The sequence below is a fragment of the Thrips palmi genome, unplaced genomic scaffold (genome assembly GCF_012932325.1).
Source record: "Thrips palmi isolate BJ-2018 unplaced genomic scaffold, TpBJ-2018v1 HiC_scaffold_18, whole genome shotgun sequence".
Lineage (NCBI taxonomy): Eukaryota > Metazoa > Arthropoda > Insecta > Thysanoptera > Thripidae > Thrips > Thrips palmi.
In genome coordinates, this window is record NW_023144627.1 from 7,706,091 (window position 1) to 7,726,094 (window position 20,004).

Below are 20,004 nucleotides of genomic sequence, written 5' to 3' on the forward strand. Positions count from 1 at the left end.
GTTGTTAATTTCGCAGGGTATCGAAAGGACGGGGCTGACGGGCGTAATACGCGGCACACAAAAACGACCCCAAAAAGTCTTAATCAAGCCAGCAGCAGCAAGAGTCACGGGCAGGTACGGCATCAGAAAGGAAGCCGCGTTCAAAGCGAAAACAGGCCAGACTGCGAGCACATATCAGTGCGATGTCGGAGCGCACATACCCCTGTCAACCGTTGTGTGTGTGTGTGTATGTGTGTGTGTGTGACCGCGTGCCTCAGTTCGCGGGTCTCTGTGTGCGTGCGCGCGCGCTTCGATTTGAATTTGTAATTGGGCCGCAATCACTTGATGCAAAATGTCATCTCCATGTGTACGAACAACACTGGCAAACAAACACACGCGACACACACACACACACACACACTCTCTCTCTCTCTCACACACACACACACACACACACACCGCAGTCACGCAGGGGCGGCCAGCTGAGTGCCGGCCCGCCTATTGGTTGCGTGTTAGCTGTTTGCTAATTTGAGGACATTAGCTAAGTCCCCCCTCCCCCTCTCGCAGTATCACACGACGACAGAGTTGCGACCCAAGAAACCGCACACTAAATGACCCGCATTTTTTTTGAAGGAAGGGGGGGGAGAGCAAAAGGTTTTCTTATTTTTGATTTTTGATCTCTGTCTCTGTCTGTCTGTCTGTCTCTCTCTCTCTCTCTCTCTCTCTCTCTCTCTCTCTCTCTCTCTCTCTCTCTCTCTCCCGCACTCCGGTCCTGTCGCTGATGTGCCGGGCCCGTCCGACCGTTTTATGATCGGATTATGCATACGGAGAGGCGTTCGGGACTTGGAGCCAGTGCAATGTGACACTGATCGGGGCGACCCCTGGCGGCCCTGGCGCACGTCTCCGGAACTTCTGGAAGCTCGCTGGAAGCTCCCTGCAAGCTCCTTGCAAGCTCCCAGAAAGCTCCCTGCAAGCTCCTTGCAAGCTCCCTGAAAGCTCCCTCCAAGCTCCTTGCAAGCTCCCTGAAAGCTCCCTGAAAGCTCCCTGAAGGCTCCCTGAAGGCTCCCTGAAAGCTCGCTGGAAGCTCCCTGAAAGCTCCGAGAAAGCTCCATCAAAGCTTACTGGAAGCTCCCTGAAATCTCGCTGGAAGCTCCCTGAAAGCTCGCTGGTAGCTCCCTGAAAGCTCGCTGGAAGCTCCCTGAAAGCTCGCTGGAAGCAGTTGAAACCTTGGAACCACTGAAACGTCTGGAACCCCTGGAAGCTCTGGAACCTCTCACCGAGAAGCCAGAGCAGGCCATGGCCGTGGCCGAGTCTGAGGCAGTACCCGGCCGGTGCCCGGTGACGCATCAGATAAACGTCACCGTAAAATGTGCAGCAAACTCGCAGGGCCGTCGGGAAAATGTAACAACAGCCAGCGCTCTGCTCGGGGGGACTGCTCTGGAAACGTAGTACCCGGCGGAGTGGCGTGCCGTGCGATAAGCCGCAAGGCAGCGTGGCCGAGCGCGCAGCGACGCCGACCTCTCACCCGTGAGTCGGAGGTTCAAAACCGCGTCACGAGCACCATTTTCATCACAGTACAGAGATCCCGAATCGCGTCACAAACCGACAGAGTAGCGTCACAGAAGTTCCAACATCGCATCACCTTTTTAAATCTAGCTAGGGCATATCCTTTTCAACGGTCTCCACTGTAACAAAATAATCTTGTCACACACTTATTTTTTCTTTGATTCAGACCAGACCGTATCATCTGCCATCATGTTCCAATTTTTAATAAATACTTTTCCTTGAAGATTTTTAAAAATATTCTAGCTTTTTAGAGGCTCTCTGTCTCTCCAACCACCCCGTCGACGACAGGCCGATCTCTACACGCACGCACGGACACGCACGCGCGCGCGCGCGCGCGCGCACACACACACACACACACACACAGAGTGCGGTTTCTCCCGGGTTTTCACCCTTTCCCGCCCTCGCCTCGAACGCCCGGGCGATTATCAAGACACATTAGGGATTGTCCGCTGGCAAAAAGCCCGCGCAGCCCGCACGGCCCGCACGCCGCCCACGCCAGAGAGAGAGAGAGAGAGAGAGAGAGAGAGAGAGAGAGAGAGAGAGAGAGAGAGAGAGGCGAGAAAAAAAGATGAAGGGGCGAAATGTTGGGTTCGTTCATGCCGGTGCCAAAGTGTGTGTGTGTGTGTTTTATTGTGTGTGTGTGTCTTTGCGTCTCGCGTGTGTTGCGTGAGTACAGAATAAGTACAGTGCAAAATCCCACAAAGCTGCCCACCTGTGGCCACGGCCAGGAGACCGCCAGGGGCGCGAGAGAGGCAGAGTGTTGTAAATGGAATCATTAGCAGTGGCCTCAGGCTACCCGGGGCCACACGGAGCATCCTATTGGAATGTAAATGTGGGAGGGAGAGAGGGGAAGGGAGGAGTGTTCTGGAGAAAGAGAGAGATGGGGAAGGGGGGGGGGATTTCTCTCTCGACAAGGAAAAGATTTCCTCTGCAACGAAGAGGCAAGGAACGGAGACTGTGGCGGCTGCAAGAGAGAGAGAGAGAGAGAGAGAGAGAGAGAGAGAGAGAGAGAGAGAGAGAAAGAGGACTGGGGCTGAGAGGGAAGGCAGGCAGCCAGGGCATGAGTAACAAGCAAGCTCATCTGCCGTAGAAATGACTAGCGACAAAGACTGGTGCATTTCCAGTATCACCCTTCTTTCCAGTGGTGGAGCGAGGCGGGCCGGGGGGCGCCTACACTGGCAGACGGGCAGCAGCACCCAACGCGCCAATTGCTCTAAAAAAGGGAGAGGAAAACACGGAAAAGCGTTTGAAAACAATTAGCCGGAGAAAAAAAATGCATTGTGAAGCTTTTTGCGGTCATGATGTGTTTTTGTTCGCCAGGGGGAGGGGTGCTTTTGGTCTGAGGTGTTCGAGCAATTTGCCAGGCCACCGCGGCCGGGGGAAGGAGGGGAGGGGGAGGGGGTTGGCCGTAGCAGCGACTGTGTGCAACCTGCTGACGTCAGGAAGTCCGCCATGCGGGTGGTGGAGGCCTGAACGCCAAATCCGAGAGTCGTCGTTTTCGTCGCTCTGTCTCTCTCGCACCTGCAAGGGACACCCCATGAGAGCGAGAGAGACAGAGCGATGACTCTCGGAATCAGGCTGCTGCCAGAGGCCGCACAGTGGGCCAGCAGAAGACCGGTGGAGGCGGCCAAAACGCTAGACGCGTTTTGAGCTCCAGAGTCGCTAAACGTGACTCGAACCGAACCTGTGACACCACCAATGGATTGCTCCCCGAACGAGGAATCCATTGGTGGGGTCACACGTTCGGTTCGAGTCCCATTCAGCGACTCTGGGGCTCAAAACGCGCCTAGAGTTTTGGCCGCCTCCACCGGTCTTCTGGCCCACTGTGGGCCGGGCGCAGCCACACTGCGGACCGAGGGCCCCGCCTGGGTGTGACGAGAAGGGGCCCTCTAAATTAACCGCCTCAGATTTTCCTGGTCCATTCATTCATTCTCAGCAGCAAGACGACGAGCACGACGAGCAGGAGGAGGAGGGGCGAGCCGCGCCCGAAATATGAGCGGCTGACAACGCCGCGACCCAAAACATTAATTTCACCGTTTCGCGCTCACCTTCGCGTTCACCCAGACGGCACCGAGCAGGGGACCGAGAAAAGAAAAAGCAGCAACCTAAAATTGGCTTTCGGCTTTTCTTTTTGTTTCGAGTGGGCGGTTGAATGAATGAATGAATGAATGAATGAATGAATGAATGAATGAATGAATGAATGAATGAATGAATGAATGAATGAATGAATGAATGAATGAATGAATGAATGAATGAATGAATGAATGAATGAATGAATGAATGAATGAATGAATGAATGAATGCCAGGGCACTGATGCAGCGCGCACGACCGAAATGAATCCAAGAATGAATCCCGTCTCCACCATTCGTGCGTGCGGGCGGTGCCAGGCAGTGCCAGGCAGTGCCGGGCTTGCCGGCCGGTGCAGCATCAACCCGCGGGACCCTCTCCTCTCCAGACCGATTCCGAAAGTCGTCGCTCTGTCTCTCTCGCACCTGCACGGGGCGCCCCACGAGTGCGAGCGAGAGAGACGGAGCGACGGGCCGGCCGGGACCCTCCGGGGCGGCCCCCACACTGTACTCACTCGGACTCCTCCTTCATTGTCGGCCCCTTTGTCGGCCCGTCTCTCTCACTCCCTCGCAGCATTCCGAGAGTCGCTTCCGTCGCTCTGTCTCTCTCGCACTCAGGGGGCGTCCCGTGCGGGTGCGAGAGAGACCGCTGCACAGTGGGCCAGAAGACCGGTGTCGGCGGCCGAAACTCTAGACGCGATTTTGAGCTCCAGAGTCGCTAAACGGGGCTCGAACCGAACGTGTAACCCCACCAGTGGATTCCTCGTTCGGAGAGCAATCCATTGGTGGGGTCACACGTTCGCTTCCAGTCCCATGCAGCGACTCTGGAGCTCAAAACGCGTTCGGGATGTCGACCGCCTCCGCCGGTCTTCTGGCCCACTGTGCGCTGGCCCGCTCCATCCTCATCTTCTGGTGCTTGGCGGCAAAACACGCGGGGTACAGCGCGACGGACAGGCGGGCGGACAGACGGACAGACGTTATCGGTCGCATCGAAATAACTTTATCCCCAATCGATTCTTATTAAATTGTCCGGCTGGGCTGATGTTTGGCGGAGCGAGTCGTGCACGCGGCGAGGCGTAAATCAAATAAAACGCAGGCACGCCTGCCCTCTCTCTCTCTCTCTCTCTCTCTCTCTCTCTCTCTCTCTCCCTCCCTCCTGTCTGGCGCGCGGCCGATCTGGACGGTATTAAGACTTGTTCGTTTTACCGGTTCTTGTCCATTACACCGTCGAGCCCCGCATGACTCCAAACACAGACACAGACACACACACACACACACACACACACACACACACACACACACACACAGCGCGGATTGCAATTGGCGACCACTCCAATGCGAATCTGAATCCATACCGGCGCCATGGCAGTGCCATAGCAGTGCTGTGGGGGCTTTGGTTGGACGCGAAGGTTTTCGCGGCACGAAACAGGGAGATTAGGCACGGAGTAAGCGAATGGGGGGGGGGGACAGCCTCGCCACCCCGTGGCCCCTTTTTCCAGTTTCCTCTCTCTTTGCCGCCAGAACGGCGTGTGTGTGTGTGTGTGTGTGTGTGTGTGTGTGTGCAGGTGTCTCCAGGGCTCCGGGCGCTTCGTCGTTATCTCCTGGCGCGGACGCTGGTGGCTGTGGCTGGCTATGGGAATCGCGGGCGCGTTTGAAGAAGACGCGCTCTGTGTGTGAGTGTGCGTGTGTCTGTGCGTGTCTGTGTGTGTGTGTGCACACACACACTCACCACACCTGTGTGTGAAGTAGAAGGGTGAATAATCAGTGGCTCCGAATGTTTAAAAGAGCCCCCTCCAGGTGAATTCGTTTCTTTAGGCAAACACGTCCAGGGCACGCGCGAGAGAGGCGGAGGGAGGGGGGGGGGTAAGGGGTGAGTCTCGAGGCAAAAGGGTTGCTAAAGAAGCCCCGCGCTGGAATTGTTTCTGACAGTGCGCCCACACTGCGGACTCCAGGACTCCACTCTGAGAAAACCTTACAAACTATTTTAGGCCTTACAAAGAAAAGCAGCTAACAAAGTATTTCAAGCATACATGAGCTTATCAAGAAAACACTTCGCAATTTACGAACTACTATTTCTTCGTAAACAAAGTAAATTAGTCTGCACTATGTATGCCGAGCATGTATGCTGAAAATATGTAACTTTCGTAAGGCTTAAAGTGTGCAACTCACCCCGCTCCAGGATGTACCCGAAGACGCTCTGCTCGTGCTCGTTGGTGGAGCAGTTCCAGCGCTCGTGCCGGAACTGGAACTGGCACTCCTGGATGCCCCTGCGCGCGCCCTCGGCGATGGACTTGATGGCCGAGGGGTGCTCCATGCACACGTTGGTCTGCGCCCCGATGAGGCCGGGCAGCGAGCCGCACACGGCGCGCGCCTCGGCCAGCTCGGGGTCGTCCAGGATCACGTCCAGGCCCTCGCCCTCGCCGGAGCCGCCGCTGGGGGCGGCCTGCTGCAGCGGCGGCGGCACGCCGACCAGCCCCAGGTACCTGCCGACAACAACAACACACGTTGCATCACGAAACAATTTCCGGACCTTTTAGGTCAAGCGGGACCGCGAAAGGTCTGCATAGGCCTGGCAGCGTTGATGATGATGATGATGATGTATCAATACTTGAGCTATTACTCGCAAAATGTGCGAGGCTCTGTGTACAGTTTGGTCAAAGGCCTTGGTTTGCGAGTTTCAAGTTTCAAGTTAGGGGTTCCAACTAGCAGCCTTGGGGTGGCTTCACATCCGTAACTTGGACGGGTTGGGGTCCTTAGGAGGACCATGCCCACGACAGTAGCGAGAGCAGACTCTCAATGTCTTACGAAGAAATTTCCCATAACACAAAGGAAATGGCGCAAGCATAATAAGAAAGTGGGTTTTCTTCGTAATGCGAAGGAATATTCGTATTATGCTTGCGCCGAATGCACTGTGAGACATTTAGAGTGCAGGCTGATACATTTACACCGCTGAGTCAAAAACAGTTGACATAAAGTAGAAAGTGTCACGGCGAGTAATAAGCGAGCCTTGCTTCGTTTCCAGGTCGCAACAGACAACAACAACAACAACAACAACAACAAGAGCCGAGCCACGCACGATGAGACGCAACTAGAGCCAACCCTCGTCTCTCGCTCTGCCAGGGACCGCCATCCCTTCCGTATTCAATTAATATCCTGATTCATAATTCATACTCCGACTCCGATGTTGAAAAATACATTTAAAGAGGGAGGCAGCGTCCGGGGGCCGCCGCCGCGGCCAACCGCAGCCACGCCGCAGCCGGCAGAGGGTTTGTCATCCTCCACAGCAATTTTTCATACCGAAGCCAGCAGCCGCCCGCCCCGCCGCCAGCCCGATCGAAGAAGAGGGTATTTCTTGCGTCTGGTCTCTGTTTTCGGCGGGGGAGGACTTTCAGTCAGACGGACGGACAGACAGACAGACAGACAGACAGGAGACAGACACTCCCTTCCAGGCTTTATGGGGTTCATTCCGGTATCGGACACAGGGGGTCCCGGGTTGTCATGGATACCGACGACTCCTTCCACAGAGTCACGGGTCTTCATATTTCAGGACCGACCCGTCCATGAATGACGTAACGGGGGAGCCAAGTCTTACAGTGGAGCGCCGCGCGGGTAGGCAACACGAGCACACGGGTGTCGCGCGGGACTGCCCGCCGCGTCTGTCTCTGTCGCACTCGCACTCGCCGGCGCACTTGCAGTCCATGGCACAGTGGGCGGTGGGGGCGGACAAAACTCTAGACGCGTTTTGAGCACCAAAGTTGCTAAATAGGCCTCGACCCGAACGTGTGACCCCACCGATGGATTGCTCTCCGAACGACGAATCCATCGGTGGGGTCACACGTTCGATTCGAGTCCTGTTTAGCGACTCTGGAGCTCAAAACGCGTCCGCCTCCACCGGTCTTCTGGCCCACTGTGCGACGGCAGGAAGACGCTCGGAGCGTCAACGTCTCGGCATGAATGGAGGTTGCAAATGCGCGGTCTGTCTGCCTGCCCGTCTGTCCGGCCGGCCGGCCGCAAGCCCTGCGGTGCCCTTCAGTGATGGGAAGCGCGGCAAGATACGGGATAAATTGCCCTTAAAAGGGTTAAATTAGGGGGCGGGAGGAACGGGAAAGAGAGAGAGGAAACTGGCAATGGAGAGTGTGGGACGGAGACGGCCGGCCGGACGCCGTTCCGAAAGACAGAGAAACAAATACTGGGCCGAATCGGCCTGGAGGTCACAGTATAAGCTGCAACCAAAAAAAAAATCTTCATTTCATTTTGCTGTGTTTCCGCGTGGTCGTTTTGTTGCCGTGGCGTTGGTGGTTAGCGGTAATTGTTTCCATCTGCAGACGTTGGCGCTACTGCAGCAATTTCCACGGGCACACGCGAACACCTCCGAGGACTCGCCCGGCCGAGGACCACCCCGACACTGTAAGGATATGCAAACTGCAATGCAAAAACAAAGCAAACAGGGAGGCGCTGCTTTGGCCCCCCAGTGTATCCCCCTGAGGCGGCCATACCAGAAAAACAGGCAGAGCCTTGATCAAGCAGAAGAGCGATGCAGCAGCTGCACAGTGGGCCAGAAGACCGGTGGAGGCGGTCAAAATCCCGGACGCGTTTTGAGCTCCAGCGCCGCTAAATGGGACTCGAACCGAACGTGTGACCCCACCCATGGGTTGCTGTCCGAACGAGGAATCCATTGGTGGGGTCACACGCTCGGTTCGAGTCCCGTTTAGCGACTCTGGAGCTCAAAACGCGTCTGGAGTTTTTGCCGCCCCCACCGGTCTTCTGGCAAATCCACTGTGAGCTGCGAGTACTTTCCCAACCTTCCCCCTCCCCCTCCACGCACCCCTTGTTCGAAGGAATAAACTTGTCGGCCAAAAGTTGGGAAATGCATTGGTAACACGCGCGGGCCTCATGGCGCCTCATGGCCTGTACCGGACGGCCAATATCCCCCAGGGATGGCGGCGGTGCGAGAGAGAGGGCATCTTTCACCGCGGCGCAAATCACCGGGGGTGCGAGAGAGACAGCGTCCTTTACCGTCGCGCAAATCACCGGGAGTCAAATATCGCCTGTCAATACTACCCGGGCAAAGATATCACCAATCGGGTGGATGGGGTCTTGGGAGGTAATCCAGAGCGAGCGTGTGTGTGTGTGTGTGAGAGAGAGAGAGGAGACGCAGGGAGCCAGTGAGCCGAGTCTTGATTTAGGCCTAATCCGAGAGGCACATCTGTGGATAGAAAGAAAGGACTCTCTCTCGCTCTCTCTCTCTCTCTCTCTCTCTCTCTCTCTCTCTCTCTCTCTCTCTCTCTCCAGTCCAGCCTGCGTCTGACATGTTTAGGGTCCAGAGACATAACCTATTTATTAAATACTAGAGCTTTATTTTTCTTCGGCTTCGGATCATAAATACCAGTCTGCCTTCCACCGATCCGTGAATATCAAACGTCGCCAACCCGTTTGAGGGCAGAGAGAGAGAGAGAGAGAGAGAGAGAGAGAGAGAGAGAGAGAGAGAGGAGAGAGAGAGAGAGAGAGAGACGAGGTGACGGACTGACGCGTGTAACTGGGGGAGACTCTGACAGCGAAAACGTCCAGGGAATTTCTTCGGCCGGTTGCACACTGGGAAAATTCTGGCTGTCACTTAGTGACAATAATTTCGAGGCTAATTTTCTTAACAAGAATGTAATCAAACCATTTGACGACACGCCTATGTAAATCAGTATAATGGCTGGGATGATTTTTCCGTAGAGTGTCAACAAATTTTGAGTGCACTCTAAATGTCTTACGAAGAAATTTCCCATAATACGAGGGAAATAGCGCAAGCACGATACAGAGTGACAATAATTTTTGAGTGTGCCACGATTTGTCGAAAGGCCTGTTGGAAATTGAAAGAGCTCACACGATTTCTCTTTTCCGAGTTGAATCAACCAATCGGCCAGAAAGGGGCGTGGGGAAGTCACCTAATGCATTCATTAGCAATGAGTGACGGCCGGGTCTCGAACCCGGGACGGTCGCCTTGAAATATGCAAAACGCAAGTCGGCTCCGCGAGACAACTTTCCCGGTAAAGGCTGCTTAATTGGGTTTCCGACCATCCAGTAATTGTTGGCCATGTTTGTCGAAACAACTTCGCGCCAGTTTGGATGGACACTTGTCTGGGACCGACTCGTCTCCTGCGCAAAAATCGGCAAACTAGATTTTAAAAAAATTGTTGGGCTTCAGGTGTAGTGGCATTTTCCATTGTTTCGAAACGTTTCTCTGAAAGTGAAATAATTTTGACGCTGTGACAAAATTTGCTGCTGCCGTTGCTGATACTCGAACCCGAACTTCCTCGAATCGCTTCCTAGAGCGCTCTTTTTTTCTAACTTTTCCTTTTTTTTGGGTGCGTTGTGTCTTCGTGTCGGCAGCACGTCATCAGACCGAAAATGAGGAAGTAATCTCAACCATTGTGAGTCCGAGCGGCTCCGCGGGGGGTTTGCCAGAAGGGCTCCACGGCACGGTGGTCTACAGCCCAGACCAATCGCCCGGACCACCTAGGCCCTCCATCTGGCGTGCGAGACAACTGCCCGGCGGAGAAGAACTGTTTCCCATTTGGCGCTACTCTGCAAGCAACAACCTTCTCTGCAGAAAAAATAAATTAAAAAAAAAGCATTTTTAACGCGCAATTATTTTTTTTTAAATTTCAAGCGACGTTTGGTGAGCAATTTTTTTCGAAGTGAGTGCTTTTGGGCGTGTTCCCACGCATGACGAATCTATTCGCTGTCTTCGGTCATAAACAGCCCGATGAATGGCAGGGCGAGGCGTGGGAGAGAGAGAGAGAGAGAGAGAGAGAGAGAGAGAGAGAGAGAGAGAGAGAGAGAGAGAGAGAGAGAGAGAGGCATCTGGAAGGGACCCGCCCTGCCGACGCCCTGAGACGCCCTAGTTACGCCCTTCACTGTGTCCCGTGTGTCAGTCTGTCTGTCTGTCCGTCTGCAGTGAGACAGCAAGGACCGGGTTGCATCGGCCACATCGCGTGGGCGGCAGTCCGACTGGGCTTTTACAATAACGCCGAGGCTCTCCAGCGACCTGACGGCCTGACTCGGGCCATCGGGGGTGAGTCCGAATCCGGACGCCAGTCTGGTCATCGGGGACCTCGCGTCACGAGTCCACCATGTTGTTGTTGTTGTTGTTGTTGTTGCGGGGCCACGCGGAGGCGCTTATCAAAGACGTATCGTCCTCAGAGGCCCCACGCCGCACGCCCCGCCCCCTCACACCTGCATATGGTAATCTAATACTCTCGTGCCGAGTGCATGCCCTGGTACCGCCTTCCACCGACCGGGGGGAAAAAGTCGTGGCCGGGGATTTGAACCCGTGCCGCGCCGAGGGCCGAGACCCCCGTAAAACAAAGGAGGCCCCGGGCCCACCTGTTGTCCTCTGCCATTTCGCTGGCGAGCCGCACGCGCTGCGCAAGGCGGCGAAGAATCTTGTCAAGCGATGATTCTTTTTCCTTTTTACCCGCTAATCCGACCGATCATTCCAAGTAAAATTCGGATTCCACCATCTTTCTTTCAGCTGGCGCCTGCCGGCGGGAGAAACCCTCGGCGTCATCTTCCCGTCGGAGCTTCTTTTTTTTTCAACAATTTATCCTTTTTTCCACGGTGTACCTGGGAGCGGTTCGGACTGGCCGGGCGCGCGGCGGTGCGGCTCAAATTGGTGGGTGTGTGCCTCGAAGGTCCCCCAGGGGCGGGGGCCGGGGGGCGGCACGGCCGGCCTCCCTTGGGGGCACCCATTTTCCAATTTACCCCTTCTTCTTCTTTTTTCCCTTCTTAGTTTCTTTCCCCTCTTTCATCTTAAACCCCTCCTTCTAGTTCTTTCATTCTTTTTTCAACTTCCCTTCTTAGTCTTTTTTTTCTCCTTCCCTTCTTCTTTTTTCCCTTCCCCTTTTTCCTTCTTTTCTTCTTCTTCCTTTTTTTCTTTTCTCCTCTTCCCTTCTTCTTAGTCTTCTTCTTTTTTCTTCTTCTTTTTCCCCTCCTCCTTCGTGCATTTCTCGCCCCGAAGCGCGCGTCACCCGGCTGTGTGTTATTTCAATCGCGTTGTCCAATCGGTGCAGACTTTGCGGCAGCAGACACTCGCTGCGGTCGAGCGCGGTGTATCGCATTTCTCGTCAAATAATTCGATACGTTGTACGTTTCCGCGTGTCTCTGTGTGTGTCTTTGTTTCCGCTGTGTGTGTGTGGCGCTATCGGTCGTCATCGCGGGGCTTTACGTGTTTTACGGCGAGAGTGGCGATGACACCCATTCACAGACCCCTTTTTCTTCCTCTTCTTCTTCTTCCTCCTCCTCAATCCCCTCCTCCTCCTCCTCTTTTTCGTCGAAGCGGGCAGCGCGCCGGTAAGCTTTAATCGTCCCCCCCCCCACTCCTCCGGGCGGTACACCTTTATTGCGCCCTCTATTAACGTTATCAGGTTGAAGCTCCTCTTAAAAGGCCTCCATTGCCCGCTTCAGCCGAGGCTTCAGCCAACGCCGGTGCCACCATTGTAAAACCAAAGGGTCTCCAGGTGAGTTTAATCTGCGCAGTGTTGCCACCACCGCCGCCGTCGCCAGCGAGATGATGAAAAAGTTGGTAAAAAGGGACACTGTGCGCCTTTGAGTGTTCAGACGTTCTTTCTCTCCCGTTGGCGCGACAGAAAAGTCCATAGCCGCGGTCATAAGACGAGATGAGAGAGAGAGAGAGAGAGAGAGAGAGAGAGAGAGAGAAGAGAGAGAGAGAGAGAAAAGAGAGAGAGAGAGAGAGAGAGAGAGAGAGAGAGAGAGAGAGAGAGAGAGAGAGAGAGAGAGAGAGAGAGAGAGAGAGAGAGAGGGATGTGGTCATTTTCCAGCAGTTTCCGAGACACTTCCAGAGAGCATTAAGACATGACGCATCCCCTAATGAAGGCAGATATTGTCCCTCTCTGGAGCGGCAGGACTGTCTGAGATTCACTCACATCCAGTTGGCGTTGGCTGCACTGGTGGTCGGCGCCCTCAGCAGCAGGGGTAGCAGGAGCACCGGGAGAGGTAGAGCCAGCCTCGCTTGCCCCATGGCCGAGGCCTGGGCCAGGCCTGGGCCTAGCCTGGGGCCTCGCGAGGCGCGCTGGGGGGCGCGCTGGGGCCCCCAAGGGCTGCAAGCTCTAACGCCCCAGGCCCGGGGCCTGCGCCATCCCAGCTGCAACAAAAAACAAAAAATTTCAGGCACTGTTACGACGCCGTTCACATCTACATTGAAATGAAACTTGACACTTTTTCAAGGCTCACAGGACGTCGAGGACATTTTTCGAAGATTTCAGTCAAATGCCCCGGGCTGTACACTGAAAGGCTAAAAGCACCCACTTTTCTCGAAAACGCGTCCGTAGAACGATTCCGAGAGTCGTCGCCCCGTCTCTCTCGCACTCATGGGGCGTCCCGTGTGGGTGTGAGGGAGACAGAGCGACGGAAACGACTCTCAGTCTGACGCGTGGCTCGAAGCACTCGAACGTGACGCCGGCCAAGTGTTTCCAAACTTAAGACAGACTCGTCGTAAATTTGGGGCGAGACCGAAGCCAACGGAAGGCGAAGCACAGCCAAGCCGCATCACAGCCACTGTAAAACCTGAAACTCCTGTGTACGCAGTCCGCGTGTCGGTGAGTGTGTCTCTGTGCGTCTGTGTGTGTGTGCAGGATTCCTGCGTGTGCACAAAAAAGGGAGTGATCAAACTAGGTATCGCTACGCTAAGAGTAACGTTTGAAAAAAAAAACATTGTTCAGCACCCAACGATTTTCATTTTATTTTTTCATTGCTTTGGAAGTGTCCATGGTGCAACCCCCCGGCTTCACATGAAAGAGGCTCCATTCGAGGACATCCACATTATGACGTAACACCTAACTCCGTCTCTCTCGCACTCGCAGACGCGGTCCCAACGGAGCGACAAAGACAGCTAAAAAAAAGAGTCACGTGGTTTAAGCGCGGCCCCCTCAAGGTGCGCCGGGTGCAGCAGAATGCAGCGGCAGAGTGAGAGTCGCTTTCGTCGCTCTGTCTCTCTCGCACTCGTGGGGCGCCCCGTACAGGTGCGAGAGAGACAGAGCGACTCTCGGAATCAGTCTGCGGGGCATTCGACACGCGCCAGCCGCGCATAGCCCGGCAGCGCAGCCACTGCATTAGGCACGGAGCACACGCACACACACACGCACACACACGCACACACACACACACGCACACACACACACGCACACACACACACACACGCACACACACACACACCGCAGCACACACACACACACGCACACACACGCACACACACGCACACGAAGCTAACGAGTTATTCAGTGAATGGCCTATGCTGCATCGCAACCACCCAGCACAGCATCCCTCACCCACAGGCTCATACTTCGGATCCAGCTGTTCAAATTGTTGTTGTTGTTCTTCTTCTTCCTGCTCACTCCCTTCGTCCGCGAACTCGCGCGAAATTTCCGCGGCTTTTCCACGAGTTTTTCATCAATTTTTTTTTCCGCAGTCATCGACGTTTGAATGGTCGTGATGGACATTTGGTGGGCGGGCTGGTCTGCCGGCGGTCTGCTGCCGCTGAGTGGTTCGTTCCGGAGTGGGTGGCGGCCGCTGCTCTGAGAGAGCGAGAGAGAGAGAGAGAGAGAGAGAGAGAGAGAGAGAGAGAGAGAGAGAGAGAGAGAGAGGGCGGGCAGGTGCCGACTGACCGGCAGTGACCGCACGGCGTGCGGGCCATGGAGGCCCCGTACCGTAGCGGGTCAAACGGCGTGGAACACACCCACAGCGTCACGCCGCATATACACTGTAGGGGCCAGGGGCGGCCTCAAAGGGAGCCGAGGGCACCGCGGCAACGCCCCCGGCTCTGGCCGCCCCTGGCCCACCCTGCAGGCCGACAGTCGTCTGTCTCTCTCGCACTCGTGGGGCGTTCCGCACAGACGCGAGCGAGACAGCGACGAATCGGTCCGCTGCTGCCATTCCGAAGCCCCACCTGGCGGACCCGGGTTCGACTCCCGGCCGCGGCGCCGATTTCTCCCCGCCGCCCAGCACCCCCTGCACCCCGTTCTCGTCGCTCTGTCTCTCTCGCACCCGTACGGGACGCCCCACGAGTGCGAGAGAGACAGAGCGACGACTCTCGGAATCAATCTGCAGCAGCCAGCCCTCCCCGAAATCCCATCACGTCAGCTATGATAATACGCCCGTCGCGGCGCACTTGTTCGTGCCTATTGTTTAGCGCTGTTTGCACCCCACTGACTTACTGACTGACTGACTGGACAGACAGACAGACAGACAGACAGACAGACAGACAGACAGACAGACAGGCAGACAGACAGGCGCAACGCGCTGCGGATGAAAAACTATCGACTTTCGGAATGATCGGGCGGCCGGACGAGTTGAACAATGAGCCGCCTGTGTGCAACATTGAAAGTTATCTGGCGATCTCTACCGCCCGGCCCGCCGCCCCGCCCCGCCCCGCCACGCCCCGCCCCGCCCCGCCACGCTCTCGGCGGTGGGCCCTTCCCTTCGGGGTGGCGGGCAGTCTGGCCTTGCAACCCCTACTGCACCGCGCCACGCCGCGCATGTGCAACGGGGCGATAAAAATCAGTGGCGATCCAAATCGGCCACCTCCTCGCCACCCCACAGTGGGCCAGAAGACGAACAAAACTCTAGACGCGTGCAGAGCTTCAGAGTTGCTAAACAGGGCTGGAACCGAACGTGTGACCCCACCAATGGATTCCTCGTTCGGAGAGCAATCCATTGGTGGGGTCATCATGTTCGGTTCGGGTCCTATTTAACGACTGGGGAGCTCAAAACGCGTCCAGAATTTCGGCCGCCTCCACCAGTCTTCTGGTCCACTGTGCACCCCATCCCCTCGCCTCCTGGTCCAAATCCGCCGAATGTTTATCTATTCGCTTCGCGGCAGATATCAGCCCACCCGCATGAGCAAAGGAGTGTGACTGTGGGAGAGAGAGAGAGAGAGAGAGAGAGAGAGAGAGGAGAGAGAGAGACGGCGCACGCGTGCGTGCGTGCGAGCGCGCACAGCCGATGGATGACAGTGTGGTCCTCGGATGGGGGCGGGCATTGGGTCAATGAGAGGCTTCTGACACTGACACCAAGGGAGAGGGGGAGGAAAAAGAGCGGAAAAAAATTGGCGGCACCGGGACTTGAACCCTGGTGTCTGACGCTGAGGGACGCCCACCCATTGCGGCATCCCGTCCCATTCATAGACTTCTCTCACCTACGCAGAAGGTGGAGGCGGCCCCGTCGTTCAAAAAAAGTCCGCGGAACAGGCTGCTCCCCAAGTCAGTGTCTTGGGTTCGAGTCCCGCGGAGTCCCGCTGCATGCAGTGTCAATTTCTTTTTTGTTTTTGCTTTTTTCCAGCAGTGGAAACGACCTTCGACTCCAGCTCCACCTCAACACTCGTGCTCTCCTTTTGTATGGACTACTCCAAAACTTCACACATGAAACTCCTCGGACTATCCACTGCAAATCCCTCCGCCTCGCGACGCAAGTTCACCTTGTCGTAAATCTCCGCGCCCGGAGTGTTCGAACCAGCGAACAGCGCGTTCGATGTCTCGAGACTCGTCAAATCCGGCAGATCGGCGTGCGAATCCGAAGGCGAGTGTACGAGGTCCCGCGGATACACAGTGGGCCAGAAGACCGGTGGAAGCGAGCAACGCGTTTTGAGCTCCAGAGTCGCTAAATGGGACTCGAACCGAACGTGTGACCCCACCAATGGATTGCTCTCCGAACGAGGAATCTATTGGTGGGGGCACACGTTCGGTTCGAGTCCTGCTTAGCGACTCTGGAGATCAAAACGCGTCTAGAGTTTTGGCCGCCTCCATCGGTCCTCTGGCCCACTGTGGGACGCCAGAGGCTCGGTGCCGTCCGGCCGTTTTACAGCCCTGTTTATGGAAGCCTGCTAAATAGGGACGCGCTAAGAAAAGCGAAAAAAAAAATGTTGCAGTCGATGAAATTCGACGGCAAGCCAATGTCGCCATCCTGTCACTTCGCCTCCCGTCACGGTCACCCAGATCCTGGAGAGGAACGCCCCCCCCCGCCCCGCCCCGCCCCCCCCGCCCCCCCCCGCCCGTTGACACAGTGTGTCGCGGGGGAAGACGCGCAAGACCACCCTCCTCTAGGACGACTATCGCAACTAGCACGTGCACGCACACAGCGGCGTGAAATCGGGTTTTACATGCATCCCTTGCTGTCTTGTTGTTGTTGCTGGGGCTGACGTTAATGTTGTTGTTGTTGCCAAGGCTGCTGCGCCGCGCTGCGACTTCGATCGGAGATTAGACGCCGAGCCACATCTTGCACATTTATGGCCATCCGTTTATTGACATGGAAACATCAACAACAAGCAAAACAACAACAAGCAAAAACAACAACGGCAAAAGACGACGGACCACTGCCAAATTGTTAGAGAGGGACACTCGGCCGCCCCAACCTTATTGGCTCGGAGAAGCGGTCGTCCTACCACCGAGAGGCCTCTCTCTCTCTCTCTCTCTCTCTCTCGTGGGTGCGAGAGAGACAGGCACCTTGAGAGAGGAGGCCGCCCCTCCCTCTCCACGTTAAGCCCTGACAGACTAACGCAAGTGAAGGGGCGTAAAATCGAACGATGTTAAAAAGGAGGGAGGGGGGGGGGGCCTCTCCTGGGCAGCAACTAAAAGCACTGTGGTCCCCCTACTTTCCTCTAAAATAGCACGTCTTTCCAATTTACGTGAAAACCCCACACATACACACACACACACGCACACAGAGGAGGTGAGACACAAGGACCGGACAAGCCCTCACAAAAACATTTTTTTTTAATGAAAAGGTGAGGGTGAACCAGCCAAACAGAGCCAAGTTTGTAAATGACAGCAGTGCAGGAGCGGCCCCCACTGCCCGTCAGTCAATCCGGGCCCGCCCGCGTTCGCGAAAAGTGACAGGCCGTCCAGAAATCGGCGTCACAAACTCTGTCTCTCTCCCTCCGCCGGTTATGAGCCGCGTAATTTAGAGGAGGAGAGAGAGAGGGGTTGCAGTGAAGCCGTCCCGAATGCAAATGCAAGGGCCCACAGGGTCTAGCCGGGTCACGCGGGGTGAGGGCGCTGAGGGCAAGTAACGCGGTTCCAGGGCACAAACCAGTGTTGCCGCACGAGTAGGCAAAACTTCCCACAATGCAGGTCACGCAAGGTCCGATTGTTTTGCCGACTAGATCTGCTGTGGCCTATCAGTGATGATGATGATGCTGATAATGTGATGATGATGATGTGATAAAGATGATGAGATGATGATGATATGATGATGGTAACCGGTCACTGTGGCAAAAAGGTACGGAAAATTCTGTTAATTTTTTTGCCAGGATTCTCCGTAGCCCTCTTATCAATATTCTCCGTAGGATCTTACAGTATTCTCCGTAGGGCCGCACAGTTTTCTCTGTAAGTCCGCACAGTCTTCTCCGTAGGACCTGGAAGACTGTATAGTCCTACGGAGATCACTGTAAGGTCCAACGGAGAATACTGTGCGGTCCTACGGAGAATACTGTAAGAATACGTATTAATACTGTAAGAGCCTACGGAGAATATTGATAAGGGGGCTACGGAGAATTACTACAAGCTGTTTACAGAATTTTCCGTAGCTTTTTGCCACAGTGGTCACCTCAGGCTAGGCTTTGCTCTAGGAAAGTAGCCTACAAGTCAGTCTGACCTAGGTAACCCTTTCGACTTCGGTGCATCGCGAGCCTTTTCTAAGGCAACAACGGACGCGACTACGGCCCCCTGCACTGAAAACACAGGGCAACACCAAGTCAAACAGACAGGCAAACAGACAGGCAGGCAGACAGGACGCTGTCTTGTCACACAATACAAATTACATTCACGCTAGTTTCGTCCCGATTCCGAATGCCTTATCGCCTCCCCCAGGGACCGCGCAGCCCGATTCCCAGAGTCGTCTTCGTCACTCCGTCTCTCTCGCACCCACACGGGACGCCATCCGAGTGCGACAGAGACAGAGCGACGAAAACGTCTCTCGGAACCAGCCTCCTGGGCCTGTCTCTCCGGACGGCCGGGACGGCCCGGGACGGGTTGGCTTTAGTTGCCGTTTCCGGGCCCGGAGGGGAGGGGGACGGGGAGGGGGAAGAGCCGGGACAGGAAAACCAGTGGCAATTCGTCCCGGAATATGTTCCGCCCGGAGGAAGCAGCGCTATGACAAATTCAGCGACACTGTAACACTGTTACCCCCACACAGTGGGCCAGAAGACCAGTGGAGGCGGCCAAAAACTCTAGACGCGTTTTGAGCTCCAGAGTCGCTAAGCAGGCCTCGAACCGAACGTGTGACCCCGCCAATGGATTCCTCGTTCGGAGAGCAATCCATTGGTGGGGTCACACGTTCGGTTCGAGTCCCATTTAGCGACTCTGGAGCTCAAGACGCGGTGGGTGTTTTCCTTGACGGACGGCGGTCCCCCGGTATATTGAAGGTGTGATGACCCCTCTCGGCCTCCTTGATGGCCACGACGGCATGGCCGCCGTGCCGCCGAGCACCCTTCAGGGCACCCCTCTGTGCCCCGGCCTGCCCCGGTGGTCGGCCCTGGTCCTCACCCCCTCGGAAAACAAAGACTAGCGTGATACCATCCCCCTCTTCTTGGGTTAATAATCCTCTCTTTCTCTCTCTCTCTCTGTCTCTGTCTCTCTCTCTCTCTCTCTCTCTCTGCCCCCGACACACGCAACCCTGCGAGGCAAGAAGCTCTCGAGATCAGTTCAGATCGAAACAAACCGAGCCGCCACTCCCCCGCAGGGCGGCGTTCATGTTGCACACACACACACACACACACACACACCACACACACACACACACACACACACCACACGCGCGCGCGCGCACACACTTCCCCCTCTCTCTCCATTCATCGCCTCACACTACTACTACTTTCTGCCCACGGCGTTCCCACGCCCGCAGACCGGCAAGGAAGACGTGCGCGCGCCAAATACGAAGTGAATTTTGAAAATGATTCACTTGACGCACTGTTTCTGTGTGTGTGTGTGCGCGCGCGTGTCTGTCTGTGTGTGTGTGTGTGTGGAGCAGGCGGCTCTCGATGCGAGGTCAAGCAGCAGCACAATGACCGCCTTGTCCGCGACCGCCGCGTCAAATCGATTCGAAGAAACATAACTCCACCGCGCCAATCCGGGCTCATTACATAACGACGCCGTGGCGCAGTCGGCAACGCGTCGGACTTGAAAGCGGAGAGTCATAGGTTCAAATCCTGTGTGAGTGTGTGTGCGTGTCTCTGTCGTGACGCACCTGCGATCTGTTGGCGCTTCCAATCCGGCCGGGTGGGCCGCCGTGCTAAAACCGTACGCGCCACTTAAGGCGAGCAAACGAAACGGCGCGCGAGCCGCCATAGCCATCGGCACACAGTGGGCCAGAAGACCGGTGGAGGCGGCCAAAACT

The 20,004-nt window shown here is 55.8% G+C and overlaps 1 protein-coding gene across 1 annotated transcript in view; it reads right to left on the minus strand.

Moving 5' to 3' along the window:
- Positions 1-20,004, minus strand: part of LOC117645150 (protein Wnt-16-like) — a 49,475-nt gene that overhangs the window by 13,613 nt on the left and 15,858 nt on the right. The window contains exons 2-3 of the mRNA XM_034385125.1: positions 12,546-12,763; positions 5,782-6,095 (exon numbers count right to left, since the gene is read on the minus strand). Of these exons, the coding sequence (XP_034241016.1) occupies positions 5,782-6,095; positions 12,546-12,640 (409 nt within the window). The 5' untranslated portion in view covers positions 12,641-12,763. The remainder of the gene's footprint in view (positions 1-5,781; positions 6,096-12,545; positions 12,764-20,004) is intronic.